General features: G+C 37.8%; 1 protein-coding gene across 1 annotated transcript in view; it reads left to right on the top strand.

The window, feature by feature from the left end:
• The window catches only part of LOC126473132 (integrin alpha-PS2-like), a 447,263-nt gene that overhangs the window by 427,938 nt on the left and 1,319 nt on the right, over window positions 1–18,006 (top strand). Inside the window, exons 16-19 of the mRNA XM_050099987.1 lie at window positions 4,341–4,516; window positions 4,612–4,703; window positions 11,660–12,970; window positions 17,097–17,327. Of these exons, the coding sequence (XP_049955944.1) occupies window positions 4,341–4,516; window positions 4,612–4,703; window positions 11,660–12,970; window positions 17,097–17,327 (1,810 nt within the window). The remainder of the gene's footprint in view (window positions 1–4,340; window positions 4,517–4,611; window positions 4,704–11,659; window positions 12,971–17,096; window positions 17,328–18,006) is intronic.

Below are 18,006 nucleotides of genomic sequence, written 5' to 3'. Positions count from 1 at the left end.
AAGTGCACTGACATAAAAATCAACTTAAAATATCCACATGCCTGTGAAATGTAATAATTGCTCCTTTCTTGAATTTATTTGTACAATTAATCGCTGCACAACTCTTCACCATTGTACTTCTTTTGATTGGAACGTACAGACAGTAGAATTATGAGTAACAAATACTGTATGTACGCCCCAACAAATATACAGCGCTGAATCAGGGTCTTCATAAACAACAATACTACACAACGCATCAGACTACAACCACTATAATGGTGTCCAGCCGAAGGTTCAAATTATCCCGTGACTGCAGCGCCATCAGTGAGTCTAGTTATTTTTTACAAGGTCTTTGGGCAACTGTAGCCACACTGTGAGCAGCAGCACCAGTCCATGATGGGAGTGGCAACTGGGTGGGGGTAAGGAGGAGGCTGGAGCAGGAAGGGGGGGAGGGATAGTACAGTTGGAGTGGTAGACAGCAAAATGCCACAGGTTAGACTGTGGGCAGGAGAGAGATGGAGAGTTGGGGGAAGTAGTGGAAAAGGAGAGAAATAAGAAGACTGGGTGTGGTGGTGGAATGACGGCTGTGTAGCGCTGGAATGGGAACAGGGAAGGGGCAGGATGGGTAAGGACAGTGACTAATAAAGTCAATTAGTCACTGTCCTCACCCATCCAGCCCCTACCCTGTTCCCATCCCATTACAGCACTACACAGTCATCATTCCACCACCACACCCAGTATTTTTATTTCCCTCCTTTTCCACTACTCCCCCCCCCCCCCCCCACCCACACCTCTCATCTCTCCCCTGCCCTCAGTGTAACCTGCAGCACTTTGCTGTCCACTACCTCCACCATACTATCCCTCCCCCTTCCCACTCCAGTCTCCTCCTTACCCCACCCAGTCGCCACTCCCATCATGCACTGGTGCTGCTGCTCAGTGTGGTTTCAGTTGCCTGAAACAGCAGTTTGTGTGTGTGTGTGTGTGTGTGTGTGTGTGTGTGTTGTTATATATGTGTGACTCATGCTTCAGTTATAGTCTGAGCATCACTTCAGTGTTGGCCACTGTGTCAAGCATTTATTGCTGTTTGACTTGTGCATTATTACATTTTTCTGCCAAATTATTTATAGATTCATTAAGCTTGCTTAATTAGTCCTCTCTTTGGATGATGAACTAGTAGGTCTGCAGTATATTTCTAGCTTAATGATAGCAATTCTTTAACTGCATTCATTTCTAATCAGCTGCTGAGCTGTTTCACTTTATTTGTAATTAAGAATGTTGAATATCCATCTACACACACTTGTTGAATTGGATGTAAGGAATTTCCGTGGAATGAAATGCTGAAAAGATTACCGGAAGAAGGTAGAAAGCCATAAAAAAAAATTCTACCTGCCAAGTGATAGCTCAGAGAGAAATAGAATAGGAACCTTTGCTTCTAAGTCATAAACAGGGTGTTTGGGAAGGAAAGGTCAATATTTTACACAGTGATAGTATAAGTAATTCTGAACAAAAAATGTTATATGAACGTAGGTCCGCAAATGCTTCGCTAGGGAGGTATGGGTATTGAAAGGAACTTTAATTCTGCAAAACTGATGTGCACAACATGAACATATATGCACAACTGGACCGTAACGTGATTTTCTTCAAAACAATGTTAAAGAGAAGTATAATTACATTAAACAGTTTTACATAATGTTTATTTATTTTACATTTATTACATAATGCATTACAACATGCATGTTACATGTATTCAGTTGAAAAAGACGAACCACATCTTTTACAAATGGCTTTAACACTGACTGTGCAGATGTTGCACAGTTCACAGAACAGGTTCAAATATCCCACCATGAACATCAATGCACTTTTGAGCTCTAGCGATAATATGTTGTGTTGCTTGTTCAATTGCCTGTGGTTGGTTCCTAATCAATTCAGCATGATGCGCTGAAGCAGTTCATCTCATGTATTTACTTTCACTTTGTGCACCTCCGATTTCATCCAACCCCATACACAGAAATCTAGAGGTGTAAGGACAGGTGATCTTGGAGGCCAGTTAATAGCACCACCACAGCCAATCCAGTGATTAGAGTAGGTGTGGTTGAGATGATCCCTCACATGTAAGGTAAGGTGTGGAGGGGCACCATCATGTTGAAAGTACATTTCAATTCACTTGGCTAAAGGAACGTCTAGCAATAGTTCCACAAATGAATTTTCCAAAAAATGCAGGTACCTCTCTCCTGTCAAGTCACTGATTGATAATAAATGGACCCATCAAAAGGTTACCGATCATGCCGTACCAAACATTTATGGCACAACAAACTTGGAAATTGCTATCCACTGAAGCGTTATGTATTTTCCGCTGACCATTGATGACTATTGTGTGCGCTGTTTATTACATGTTGTGAAAACTAGACTTCGTCAACGAATAGTATGTATGGAAGCAAATGACTATTCTCAATTACCCAGTGACATAATTGAAGTCATTGGGCATTGTTGCCAATGTGGAGATTTTGGGCACTCTGTATGTAAAATGGATACAGGTTTTCCACATGTAACGTTTCCCATATGCATGTCTCTGGGACATTCATACGCGGGGACATTCTTCGTATGCTCGTACTGGGACTTCGCTCAACACTTGCGATAATTTCTTCCTGTTCTTGCAAAGTTTGTTGATATGCGCACTCAGGTGAAAAATGTCTACTTGGAAGAGAGCCTGTTGCATGCAAAGTAATAAACACTTTGATAAACACATTGCGATCAGGTAATCATGGAGCTAGAAAGTGTCTGTGGCATTCTTCTCTTACAGCTGTAGCACTACCACAGCAGAAGCCACAAACATACACCATATCTGCGTATTCCTCATTACTGTTGATGCATGGCATTGTTAGCAGCACTTGTATGAACTCGGTTAACACATACACTACACAGCTAACCGATCTGTCACTGGTACACTACACAATGCAGCTTACATGGCACAACTGTGCAAACAACAGGTGATTGTACTACGTATGTCACATGACCATAATATGACGTAGGTTGTATAGCATAAACATGGCATGTACTCATGCATTGTTTGCAAGAAAATCACATCATGGTCCAGTTGTATTGCACATATGTTCATGTTGTGCACATCAATTTTGCAGAATTAAAGTTCCTTTCAGTACCCATACCTCCCTAATGAAGCATTTGCAGACCTATGTTCATATAACATTTTTTGTTCAGAATTACTTATATTATCACTGTTTAAAATATTGAAGCCTCTTTTGCCCTGATGATGGTGGCAAGAATTGTGACAGTGACTCCACAAGACACCAAAGTGTTTGGAGTTGTTCGATTCATTACCACTCAACTATTGTTCATAACTCTTGGAGATTAGTCATAGGTGGGTCCAAGGCCTGCACATCTTGTTTGATGCCACCCCTCAAGTGTCAAAACTAGGTGACTCAGAGGGATGGGAGCACATGACCATGTCTGTGGAGTGTTCATCACATCATTCAAATGCTCATCAGAAACGATGTTGTGCTGCATATTGCTTGTGACGTGTTGTAGATGAAAGAAACTATGCATGTGATTTGACTAAAGGTTCCTGTATTACTCGCTGGTGACAGACAGTCACAGACAAATCAGAAACCTCATTTCATCCCTTGTAAAGATTGCCTACATAAGACCGCAACCACTAATGGTGTGAATTGTGCCCTTCTGGAAACTGGGATGCATCATATGATGTGGTTTTTGACATACTCATACCCTGCCATCAGCATAACATGTATCGTAACTCGACAGCTCAGGTTTACTGTTCCCACAATTTCAACATCAAATGATGGTGTTTCTGTACTTATGCTAATCTATGTGCCCTGTGATGCATGATTAGCAGTGGTACATGTAAGAGGTGGTGTCGTATAGAGAGAAAGCGGTTCTGAAATGTATGAGTATTCACTGTTTATTGCTGCCCAGCACTGAACCGGCTTAATGACTGGCTTACTGTGGCCCATCTATGCAGATAAAACCTCTATAAGGGGAAGTTCTGGTAGACTCTAAGTAATTGGGAAGCAAAGGTAGAAAAATCCACTAGCTTTCAGATGAATTCCCTTTTGGGCTAGAGCGACACACACACACACACACACACACACACACACACACACAAAAATACAGTGGCCTTGTCAATACTTTGCTGGACCCTCAAGCAAACAGCCAGTAAAAGGCCTGACAACAATCCAGTTATGTGATGTGATGTGATGTGATGTGCTGAACTATTCCATTTCCTTTAGTGACATTATCACTCTCTCCAATGCAGACATTATCTGTAATTCAATTACTCATCAATGAACATATGAAACTTTGTAACTGATGTGATACTTCTATTGCAGAGCATCAAATCCACAAGAATTATATTATAATGCAACAGCCTACAGTGCTGTCAATATAACTCGTGAGTCAGAGATTGGACCCCAGGTGACACATACATACACAATAGTCAATCAAGGACCATCTGACATTGTGGAAGCTGAAGTGTATGTCCTTTGGCCAATGTACACACTTGCAGGTACAATTTGATGCATATTTTAAATAATATTGTATTTAATGATGCAGTATTAAAATCAAACATTTAACATCAAATAAATTCTCTTATATGTTAAGGTGATCCCTTCTTTTATGTACTGGAACAACCTGACGTCAGTGGTCCTATTGTCTGCGACAAGCTGGTAGATGCAAATCCTTTTACTTTAAAGGTAAGGAAAACTTCACTGTCAGTTTGTTGTCAAGTTTTATTGTTCTCTCAAAGAACCAAGATTTAACTTTTTGGACTTACAGAACGTACAAGCTACATTTATTGAAAAATTAATGTTCCATTTCAGACTTCTACACATTACCATTTCCAGAAGTACCCAACTATCCTTTAACAATGTTCAAATGATTTTGATATCTGTTTCATTACCAACATCATGCTCTAGTACTAAATTCCACAATGAGTTAACTGTTAGCACACTGTATATTCTCATGACCACCAATGTTAAATCTTAATTAATTTGTTCATCTTCATTCTCTCTGTGTCCCACATTGACCCTGTTAGTTGTCATAGTTCATTTTTCTACTTGCTACTAATCCATGCCGGTTTATTTATCTATTCATTACAATTGTTTGATTCAGTTTTAAGTCTTACCTTTTTCATCATTACTTACTGATTTTTCAGTTCTCATCCATTTGAGTGAAACCACAACTCTAATAGTTTAATTTTTGTTTACTGTGGTTATTTAGCTGCTGATCAAATACTTATTTTTTCCACCAGTGTACATACTTGTTGCATTTATATTTCCATCTCATTCATGATGAGTTCTTTTGTATGCACTATTTTTGTTCACTAGCTATCAAGTACCATATTATGTGGATGAAAATCAAAATATCAGAGAGTAAACCTCTTGTCAAAATTTAAAGAAAACTGCTGTATTAACAATTAACAGATCAAACAGAAACATTGTTTGTTCTTTGAGGGCAGTTAAATCATACCAACTGATTTGTTAGTATATTAAGACGATATGTGATAATGATGTTCGAATTGTTAAAATAGCTATGGGATTTAAAGAATATTACCACAGAGTTCTGAGCAAAAGAAAAAGTAATTATATCAAAACTACATGCTCTAGATTCTTTTATAGTTAACACTATATTACAAAATGTTACTTATGATGATTAGTATCAGCTTCAAACTATATGGAAATACGGATGCTTTTAATCAATTCAGTCGTGGTATACTCTGTACCTTGTTTATTTCTGGTACATCATTTCATGAAAAATGTACAGATGCTGAATGTAAAAATGATATAAAGTTCTTCATATCTGAAAATGAATTTATAAATATGCTATGATTACTCATACAATATTATGTCTTCTTTACTGAAAAATATCTCCATAAAAAGTTTTGGAAATTAATATGCAGCAAGCAAAAATGTTTTTTATAGTTATGTCATCATCCATATTTCTCCCACAAACCATGGACTTTGACATAATGTGATCGCTTATGTGCCATAACAGATAGCTGTAATGTAGACACAACTACATTGGAAGGTTATCTGTGGAGAGGCTAGACTAACTTGTGGTTTCTGAAGAGGGACAGCAGCCTGTTCAGAAGTCACCAGATCAACTGTATCTTACCTTGTATCATCAACCAACCTGGCCATGCTGTGTTTTAAATATGTCACAGATGAAAGCAAGGGGAAAGTACAAACATTATACTTCCTGAGGTCATGTGGCTCTACTGTATGGTTAAATGATGACGGCATCCTCTTGGGCAAAATATTCTGGAGTTAAAATAGTCCCCCATTTGGACCTCTGGGCAGGGACTACTTGGGAGGATTTTGTCATCAGAAAAAAACAAATGTAACTTTCTACCAGTAGGAGTGTGGACTGTTAGCTCTTTAATCTGATGGGTAGGTTAGATAATTTAAAAATAGATATGGACAGATTGTGCAGAGAAATCATACAAAACCAAATAAAGGTAATGTGATTGTCGTACTATGACAGTAAGATGATCACATTATCGTAGCCAAGATAAACAAAAACAGTTGTACAAGTATATATGCCTACTTGCTCTGCAAATAATGAGATCTAAAAATGTATGATGAGATAAAGTAAATTATTCACCATGTCTTGAAAATATAATTTTGATGGGGAATAGGAATTCAGTAGTAGGTGGACATGGAATGGGGTAAAAGAACAAAAAAGGAAGCCATCTGGTAGAATTCTGCACAGACCACTGTTTAATCATTGGTAAACCTTGTTTTGACAACAGTAAAAGAAACTTGTGCATGTGTAGGACCTGGAGACACCAGAAAATTTACTAATGATAGTTAGACAAATTTAGCAACCAGATTTTAAACTGCAGAGTATTTCCAGAAACAGATGTGGTATCTACCACAATTTATTAGTTATGAAATGCTGATTGAAGATGAAGGAAATGCAGAATGATCGGAAATTAAGGATATATGATCTGGATAATGTAAAAGATAGAAAGATTGTTGAGAGTTTAAAAGGGAGCATTAGGCAATAAATGACTGGAGTAGGCAAAAGAAATACAATGGAAGATCGATGGATAGAGAGTGATGACAGCAGACAATAACACATCCTTGGATAACAAATGAAATGTCAAATTTAAGTTACACAATGAAAATATCTATGGAGAAAAGAGAAGCAGCTGCATGAACATTCAGAGCTCAGATGGCAAGACAGTTCAAAGCAAGTCAGGGGAATATGAAAGGTGGAAGTAATGGAAATGGAAATGGAAGAAGAAATGGATTCCTAGTCAAAACAAGATACCTGGAGTGCCTGACGTTCCTAAAGGAATGATTAAAATGCTTGGGAGAACCTGACACAAAACTACACCATCTGCTAAATAGGATCTATAAGACAGGCAAAATACTCCAAGAAAAGTGTAATTATCCCAATGACAAAGAGGGCATATGCTGTCAGCTGTGTATATTATCAAACCACAATTAATGGTTGCAAAATAGTAACACAACTTATCTACAAAAGAATGAAATGACTGCTGGAATCTAATCTGGGTGGGGAGGGAAGGGTGGCGGGGTGGGGGAGATCATCTTGATTCCACAGAAATGTCAGAAAATGTAAGCAATACTGAACCTACAAGTAACAGATGAAGGGAGAAGTAAAGGGGATATAAAATGCAGGCTTGAAACATGTTAACATCAAATATAAATTTAAGAGTTAGGGAGCCTTTTCTGAAGCTGTTTGTCAGGGGTATAGCCTCGCATGGAAGTGAAATGTGGATGATAGACAGTTCCCACACGATTTTGGATTGTAGTCCACTGAAGAATGCTGAAGATTAGATGGTTAGATCAAATAACTAATGATAAATTACTGACTCAAATAGGGGAAAAAATCAACTTGACCAAAAGAAGGGATTGGGTGATAGGACAAATTTTGAAATCCTGAGGCATCAAGGATGGTTTATTTTAAGAGAGAGAGAGGGGGGGGGGGGGGATGATGGGTAAGTGTGGACAGTAAAATTGGAGAGGGAGACCAAGGCTTGGACATAGTAAGCAGATTCAAATGGATGTAAGTTGCTGCAATTATGCAGAAATGAAGAGACTGCTCAGGAAGAATTAGCATGGGAGCTGCTTTGAACTGAAGACCACAACAACCACCTTTATCTCATTAATTAACGCACCTCTTTTTAATGTGACATTTCCAACTACACCATATTGTAATGTAATTGTTATATAACAATGCTTTAAATGTTGAATGGAGAAATTCAACAAAGCATTAAAACTCTATTTGTGAATTGCCAGTTAAATAGTCAAATATTCTTCACTATATGTTAAACATTAAAATTAAAGTAGGGAAACAAAATATGAAATTTATTACTTGAGACAGGGTGCTCATCTATATCTACAATGTGCAAATCATTGTAAAGTGCATAGCAAAAGGTGATTTCCTTATTACGATTTCTTCCCTCTCTGTTCACATATGGAGCACAAAAAATTACTGTTAAAATCCACTGTGCACACTGTTGTTAGTCTCATTTTATATTTGGGGTCCTTACATGTGTGATATTTAGTGGGATGAGGTGTAATTTTGGATTATTCACTTTATACTGCTACTTGAAACTTTGTAAGCAAGGTGGTGCAGCATGGTTGATGACTATCCACAGGAGCCTGCAAATTCAGTTTTGCCAGCATTTCCAGGACTCTCCTACATGAAAATTCATGCTGCACTTCTCTGCTTATGTTCAATAGCTGCTGTCAGCACTATTTGCTATGGCTGAGAAACATTTGAGGGTAGAACAGAAGAGAGTTCTATAGCAGTTGCATTTGTAGGCTGACTGCATTTTCCCACTATCCTAGAATTGAACCTGCTTTATCTATGACTCAGCCTATGTGATCATTTCATTTTATATCCCTACAAACTGATATATCCTGATCTTCATATGAGTTGACTGATTCCAACTGAGACTCACAGCTCAAATGCTACGAGTTTCACACCTTTTTTGAAGTGTGCAATACGGTGTGTCTCAGGAAGAATGGTTAGTATTCAGGGATATGACAGGGATGAACATTCGAAGCAGAATCCTTGTAAACATTGGCTCTAAACTGCATACCTTAAGAGCTATGAACAGTTATTCACTAGAAGAGATGTGTTTCACATTGTCCCTAAATTCTGACCATTCCTCCTGGGCCACCATTACACATCTGAATGTTTAATGCAAGTTGTCAATCTTTGTACCACTATTAAATCTAAAGAAGATCTGATTAAATACTTGTGAAGCTTTTTTCAGATAGTGTCATATTATACTCATATATAACTGCATCATCGGCGAAATGTCTGAGGTTACTATTGATACTGCCGGCCAGGTCATTAATACAACATGAACAGGTAGAGTCCTAACTTATGTCACAGGGGCGTGCCTGAAGTTGCCTCTGTATCTGTCCGATTCTTTACCCAAGATAAAATGCTGTCTCCTCCTTACCAATAAATCCTCATCCCTATCACAAACTTAATTTGGAAATAACAGGGCTGTACCCTCATTAGTGTGTGTGTTGATGTGATACAAAGCCAAAAACTTTTCAAAAGTCAAGAAATACCAGATTTACATGACTGTCTTGATCCATGGTGTTTTGGGTGTCATCTGACGAAAGTACAGTTAGGTCTCCTATGACCAGTGTTTTCCTAACATAAACTTGTTGTCATGGAGGAGGTTACTGTGTTCAAGATAACTCACTATGTTTTATCTCAGAATATGTTTTAATGTCCTACAAGAACAGATCTCAATGACATTGTATAGTGGTTTTTCTGGATCACTTCTAGCTACCATTCTTGTAGACAGTTGTGACCTGTGCTTTCTTCCAGTCACTGCATAGTTTTTTGTTCTAGGGTCTACAGTATATTATTGTTTAAAAAGGAAATAACTCAGCTAAAAACCATATTATATGATATTTGCAGAGGTGAGAGTGTTAAACTGGAGCAGTACCTCTGGATCATTTTTGGAAAGGAAATTTGAAAATGAAGTTCAGAATTTGTTTGTGCTTGCTATCCTCAATTTTGGTTTCTGTGTCATCCACATATGTCTAGACGCTAACTATGATGCCACTATCAGCTTTAACATAAGATTGCAATTTCTTTGTGATTTGTAGGAGGCGTTTTACTTTTGCTGTGGCAGTCATTAAAGGTTTCATGTATTGGACTTTTGATTGTCAAACACATTTCATTTGACATCTTTCTATCTATAGTTCAATGTTATGTTTTACATAACTGTGCAGTAGCCACTGTGTACAGAAACTTGTAAAGAAACAGACTGTTTACCAAGCAGAGTTTCTCCCAAAAGGAACTGTTCTATAGTCCTCAGTCAGTTTTTTTTAAACTGTGTTCATCAGCTGTTCTGTTGGTTCACAGTAGAGTACTGTATACATTATGAACAAACACACAACACTTGTGTAATGTTCTATAATACTTTTATTTGTTTAGTTATAGTTTAAAGTCTTTGATCTCTTAAAATTCAGAGTCACACAGATTTATTTTTTTACCCAATGATGACCAAACAGCCAAAACTCAGTTAGTTAAATAATAAATATTGTGGAATATTAAACAGGTGTCACGTATTTTTCATTCATAAAGCATCTTTAATCTTGAGCCACAGTTCCTCTACATGCTTCTGTCTACCTTGAGATATGATCCTACTGCCAGTCAACCTTGTGAACTGAAGATGTAAATCTTTCTGCTTGTATTTGTTGCCCTCTGTATTATGGTAATCACTGTTGTTACAGCAACCTCATGGTCAGTGATACTGGTTCCAGGGTGGACATCCTCAAAGAAGACAGCTCTATTTGTTACCATCAGATCTATTATATTTCCTTCATAAGTGTGATACTGAACTATTTGCTGTAATTATCCTACTCATTTGTTGGAAGGTTCAAGTCTCTTCTAGTTATGACTGGGGAACATATGTATTATCAAAGAGAGGTTTTCTCCGAAACTTTTGGTTACATCTGGGGACGAGTCTGGTAGTTGATTATAAGTTTCCAACTACTCAATCTTACATGGAGCTCCAATTTCTACTGCAGTGGATTTGGGTTTATTGTCTACTGTGAAGAATGCACCATTTATTCCCTCCTCCTGCCCCTCAAAAAAACACCTCACTGTTGTCAGTTTCACTTTTTAGCCAGATTTTTGTATGTAGTATTCTGAGCAGAATTCTAGCAGATGGCATCCCTTTTTATTCCCCCCCTCCCCATATCCACGTACCATTAAACTCTAATCCTCCTTAACAATGAACTTTTCTGAGTGCTTTGGCAGTAGATCACTAGGATAGTCTCAATAGCCCTTTTTTTGTCGGTCTGAGTGACCTGCCCTTCCTTTTTAACCTCCCCCAATTTTTACTTTTTGTATGTGTCTATCACAGTACTGCATTTTTCTCTTCTGGTCAACAATCCTGACTCATGATTTATTAAAGTTAAACTTAGTTAGGAAAGATTTAAGAAGGTGAACTGAAATATTCAGAATACTGGGAGATAAATCACAGTTACACAGTTTCAAATTTCTATCATTTTTATAAGTCCAAGATTATGATCACGAATATGCAAATTATGTATCATGTAGATCTTAAACGTTCTCTCTAAAAGCATTTAATATGGTTAAATAACTAAAATGTGTCATTTTATTTTGTTTGTTTGTGTAGATTGAACAGAGAGGAAAAGGTCTGGAAGGATCAATCTACTCTACTCAGCAAGGAAACATAGGTGCAGGAGGAAGTTCTGTATCAAAAACCACATCAGAAGTAACAGTTGGCGGCAGATCTACCATCACTGAAACACACCGTGTAACATCTAGTAACACTACATATCACCAAATAGCAGGTGCAGACACAACGCTTGTAGAACACAAAGCAGAGGGTGGAATTTTCTCAGATGATAAATTGTCAACAGGGCAATCGTCATCGACTGTAAGTGAAGGAGGTGATCTAACATATAAACAGCAGTTCGAAAAGGGACACGGTGGTGGTGAAGGATACAATATTACTTATTATTATGGACCAGACAATGAAACTAGCACAGGAAGAAGGATCTATACTTATCGAAACTATACAGTTACTTGGGATGAAAGTGGAAAGCCTACACGACATTATAGCAACTACAGCTTTTCTACTTCTGAAGACAGTGAACGAGCTTTCAGTCTTGTGGAAACAGGTGCTATGGGTGCTGGAATCAATAAATCAGTTGAAAGTTATGAGTCATCCCAAGTACATCATCGTACGTCTCCTAATACATCTCAGTTCAGTAGTACTGCACATGTGGTGACTGATCATGGTATTGTGCAGCCCGTTGCAAAAGAAGGTGGCATTCGCTTTGTACCTGCTCCCGGTTTTGGAGGTGATGAGACTTCAGATACCTTACATGTTGAAGAACACCTCTTTCCTGGATCTGTCACTTCTGATGGTCAGTTGAAACATTATTGGATTTCAGGCGAACCAAACACTGTTAGTCAGTCAGGAACACACAGGACACTGAACGACATTAGCAGAGGCACTGCCTCACAGCATCATTCATCAGGTTCAGCACAGAGTGCACATTCCCACCTTGCCAGCAGTACTGAGGATATTGGAAGTGGTGTCAGAAAATATAGTTCTCAACAATGGAGTCATAGCCAGTCTTATCCCAGTGCCACAGAAGAGAGGCATTATGAAAGTGTGGATGGAGAAACAGGATATGAGTATGAGGAGGAAGATGAGTACTATGAAGAAACAGATAGCATGAATGCTGATAATTCTAGGCATTCAGCCAATTTGCAGCAATCCAAAGGAAAAACAGATAAATTTAAACTTTACGATAGATTCAGAAGGGATGTTGCAACCGACAATGACTTTCAACAACTGATACAGTGCAATTCTACAAAATGTATTCATCTCAGATGTGTTGTTAAGAAATTTATCAAAGATCAGGAAATAAACATTCAGATACGTTCACGAGCATGGGTGCAAACACTTAAAAAGGTAAGGATAATATAAAACTGCTATGTCTTTGTAACCATAATCAGTTAGTTGTAACTCTACAACCACAAACTCTAAATGTTCGACAAGATTAGGTTATCTTGTTAATTAATTACTAGAATAACTATTTAGCTTATTAATCAGTGTGTTTCACTCACAAATGTAGGGTGGAAAAACTAATTGATCAAATTGCCAAAAAACATTATTTCCTATTTGAGAGGAAAACTATATGGCAGAAAGAATTGAAGCAAATTCATTATTCATTTTTTTCTTAGCCACTGGAAATGATGAAAATTTTCATGCAAAAATGACACTGGTCTGACCCACTTTTTCCAATTTTTCAGTCAGAAAATATCTGTGTCCATGTTGAGTTGACCAATCTGATATTAAATACATTGTTAGGCACTTAGAATGCTGTTATAAAATTCCTTACTCCCCTTCTCCCCCACTCAAAAATTAAAGTACATCATGAATATTCTTGTCCTTCCCTCTCACACTCCAGGGCAGTACAGAAGGAATGTACAAAAATTTTGCTAATCTCATATGATGAACATTGATCCCTTGGTTCAGTGTAAACTGTTTGATCCACTGAAGGACGTCACTATATCTTTCTGAGCTGGAAATAAACAATTCCAGGATCTTCTTTTTTGATGAACAGCCATCAAGTCTAGCTAACAGCAAGCCCCATTGGTCTTTGTGTTTTTTTGAGGCTCTGTCAAAATCGAAGAAGTTTAGTCCTGATATTGATAAACTTGCAGGATAAAAGGCACCATTAGCAACAAGATAAAAATATAAAATCAAAATCAACCTGTTGACGAGTCCCAAATGCAGGAGAACATCTGTTTTTCACCTAAGCCAAATTGCCTCTCACATCACACACACACAAGTTATAACTAGATAACAGGCAACTGTAATAAATACTGCTGTAAATTTGGGGAGTGCAAAAACCATCTGCAAGTCTTAATGACTTAAACATCACTGCCTGGCAGAGTGTTGCTTATAAAGCCAGATTCATTTTCTCTTTCCCATTTCCCACTGAACTGAAAGCTGGGACATCCATTTCACAAAACACTAAAATCTAAGTAGAACAATAAACTAAAAGAGCAAAAAACTACATTACAGTTATCCAAATGTTTCAAACACAAGTTAGCAGTAATGCTGTGGCCCTTAGATCTCTTTGGCATGCAGTTACCCATTAATGCCAGTACAGTGATTACCAGAGAATGTATTAAAATAATAAATAAATAAATATAAATGCTAATTGCTCAATTTTGTTACTTTGATCAATTAGCTTTTCCACTCTATAAATATGAAACTATTCTATCAAGCAATGTCAGTGAATTCAATAAAATTATTAGTAGTTGCTTTAATAAGGCAGCAGCCTGTAAAAAGAAAGGCTATCAGATAAGATCATAATACAGTCATGAACATTGCCTATGGAGAAAGTACCCTGCTTGTGAGAAATAAATATGGCACCCAACATCAAAGCTATCAGTACCTTAAGAATCATAATTATAAAGAATGAATCACTGCTTGCTAAAAGCTAATTACATGTCATTCCACTTTAGCCTCAACCATTTCCACAGGTACAGTCTTTCTGTTGGTACTTTGCTCCCCTTTACTTCCCCATAACAGATTGCTCTGTTATTTTTTAACTAATGTATATAACTATGATTACCGGATGGGACTTAACCTCATATCAACACCAAGGTTTCTTTTGTAAATAAGGATCGTAGTACTGAGGATTCTGTTGTAAATAAGAATCATAGTTTACAATGAAACCATTAACTTCCTTGCAACATTTTAAGATATCAGCTTTTTAAATTTCACTACAAATGCTTCAACTAAATATGTGACATTTATTTCAGAATGCTTTTATTCAGAATTCAGCCTGATTTATGGCATAACACAATACAAAAATTGTTTACTACTTCTAACCTTGCAGCATATATTTCACAATAAATTTAAATAATGTACCTACAATTTTCAGTAAAGAGTTTCAGAATGAAATTTCAGCAGCAAATTTATCAATTTTTACAAAGTAGAGTAACAACTTACAGCACAGTTACACTATTTTGACCTGCTTAGATTCTCTTGCACTGGACTGGACTCTTCATATTTCCTGTGCCTTATATTTTAGATTTTTATTTACAAAGGAAAGTAACTAGAAGACACAACCATTACAAGTCTACCTAATGGCGGATGAGTGTGGGTTCCATAAAAATGTAGGAACACATGAAGCAATACTGGCATTATGACTTATCTTAAATGACAGACTGAAGGAATTCAAACCCTATTTATAACAGTAATTGCATTTAGCCAAAGGTAGCATATACACAACAGAACAATAATGTAACAATCATATGATTGCCAGACAAGTCTGACTGTTGTCAGCAGCACTGCTGCAATGGCTTTTGACATTTAGTTGGTGGTAGTTATTAATGCACGGTATACAGTGCTGATTGAAATTCGCCATCAGCTGTGTCAGGTGTATGGGCCAAAGGACGTGAACAAACTGATGGTGTGATGCTGGTTCCACAATTTTCCAACGTCATCGAAGTGTCCATTTTGAAGAGGGCCATGGACGACTATTCCTCATGAATGTCAGCCTTATGGAGTTGGTATGGCAGCACATTATGGAGAACCATCACTGTGTGATTATGGATTTCAGCAGCTATTTTCCATAGACAATGTGATCCTTGTTGCATGAAACTGTAACTAAGCATCTATAGTTTAAGAAAGTGTGTGCCAGGTGGGTGACAAAAACTCTGAGACCCAAACAGAAAATGAATTACTTAAGAGAAGCATTGATATATCTGCAGCAGTATCATGAGGACAGCAATGTGTGCCTTGGCCAGATCATCATGTGCGATGAGATATGGATTGCTCATTATACCCCAAAACTAAGCAGCAATCAATACATTGGCATCACAGTGATGGTGAAGATGAAGTTCAAACTGTGTCTGTGCAAAGAGTAATGTGTATGATGTTCTGGGACAGGAATAGCATTCTATTTGTTGACTTTATTGCCCAGGGCTGAAACAATGAACACTGACTGTTACTTTGAAACACAGTGAAAATTGTGGCAAGGCATTCAAGACGAGAGGTATGGAATGCTCAGTGCAGGTGATCTTTGTCTAAATTGTGCTTTCCCATGACACTGTTCACCCACAGAAAGCTCGGCATATAATGACTGCTCTGAAGGAGTGGTTTGAACATCCACTGTACAGTTCTGATCTTGCTCCCAGCAATTTCCATCTTTTCTTGCACGTCAAGAAATTCCTCTCCTCCAGACACCATTTTGACACCGATGGAGAACTGCTGAAGACTCCAGCACAGGAATACAAACTGAGCCCACGATATGACAAGTGTCTCAGTTCTGATGGTTATTACGTCAAAAAATTAACTCAAACATTTTTGCATATGTTGGAAACAAAAGTTTACATATAACTATGTGTTTCCTTCTTTATTTTTAAATAGGAAACTTGCAACCTTTATAAAATACAAGGAGCAAAAGACTGTCTGCAATTTGTACCAATACCAGACTTTGGTTATAGCAGTTGAAGGACATGAAAGGGACTAAAACAGGGTTGTAGCCTATTCTCCTGTTATTCAATGTGTACATAGAGCACGCAGCAGAGAAGGAAACCACGAAGAAATCTGGAAAAGGAATTAAAGCTAATACTACTTGTAGTAGTAGTAGTAGTAGTAGTAGTTTAAGAACAGACAGTTGTTTCATCTCTTTTTAGTAAAACATATCACTTCAGTATTAGGAATTTTTGTCACTGTTAATCCCCATTTTACAATATTTCTCTATTTATTACATCCTAGTTTTGGTATTTACATCATTCTACATATACATACAAGCAACTGTAAGTTCTGTGGTGGAGGGTACCATGTAGTGCATGGGACTTTATGATTACTAGAAAGAAACTGTGCAATGCAGAATGTAGGGTGATGAAATCAATAGCTTGAAAAATGTAACAAAGTTTGGCCAGTTAATTTAAGACTCGTTATATCAAGGAGAAAATGCAATATGATTTCAAGGCTATTGGGGTGAGCCAGACTGACAGGAAAGCTAATTTTTGTTATTCTTAAATAACATGTTGGTAATTTGTTTTGGTTATAGGTTGCCTCAAATAAGCCACTTCGGGTGTCATCACTCTTGGCAATGCAGGTGACACAACTGCCTTATATTGGAAAGCCTTATTACCCAGTGATCAGAAGTGAGGAAGTTTTCACAGATGCCATCTCAACAGACGTGCCTGTAAAGCCTGATATTGTCCCTTTATGGGTTGTTGTTCTCTCTGCATGTGCAGGAGTGCTGATACTTTTGTTATTAGTACTGCTGCTGTGGAAGGTAAGTAACAATAAAAGAAGTTGAAATGGGAAGAATTTTAAAACTTACATCATTAATTGTAAGAGCGCAGATTGTTACTCACCAAACGGAAGAGGCTCTGAGCAGCATCAGACACTTAGAAAAGCTGCTAGGCACGTGCGCGCGCCACACACACACACACACACACACACACACACACACACACACACACACACACACTTACTCTGTCCTGCTGTAAGTAGTGATCCAACTCCATAGCTAAGTTGTCACGGCACCTGACCACCATTCGGAGGATCTGATTTCCAGTACTGTCATGGATTTATCATTAGTGGGAGGATTGTAATGATGTACACTCAACCTCGTGATGCCACAAAGGAGATGCTAGAGTGAGAAGTGGCAGTTTCAAAGTCTGGGAAACTGGCGAAGGCCAGGAGAGCACTGTCTGACCTCATACCCCTCCATAGTGCCGGTGAATGATGTAATTGGCAACAGATACTGGCTACCAGTATTGAAAGGCCTATTAGGGCAAGTATGCGGAGCTTTGTTTTTATTATCCAAAAATTGCTGAAGGTGTCATCAAGATAGAGGTTGGCTTGAACGCTACAATTCTTTACTTATCGTGGCTCCACTGAAAGTGAAATGTCATTTCTTTCCAACAATCCATAAACTGCTTCACACAGCCTGTTAAACAGAAACCTAC

The sequence above is a fragment of the Schistocerca serialis genome, chromosome 4 (assembly GCF_023864345.2).
Source record: "Schistocerca serialis cubense isolate TAMUIC-IGC-003099 chromosome 4, iqSchSeri2.2, whole genome shotgun sequence".
NCBI lineage: Eukaryota > Metazoa > Arthropoda > Insecta > Orthoptera > Acrididae > Schistocerca > Schistocerca serialis.
The sequence above is the reverse complement of the archived record's forward strand: the minus strand, read 5'-3'. Positions and strand labels throughout refer to the sequence as shown.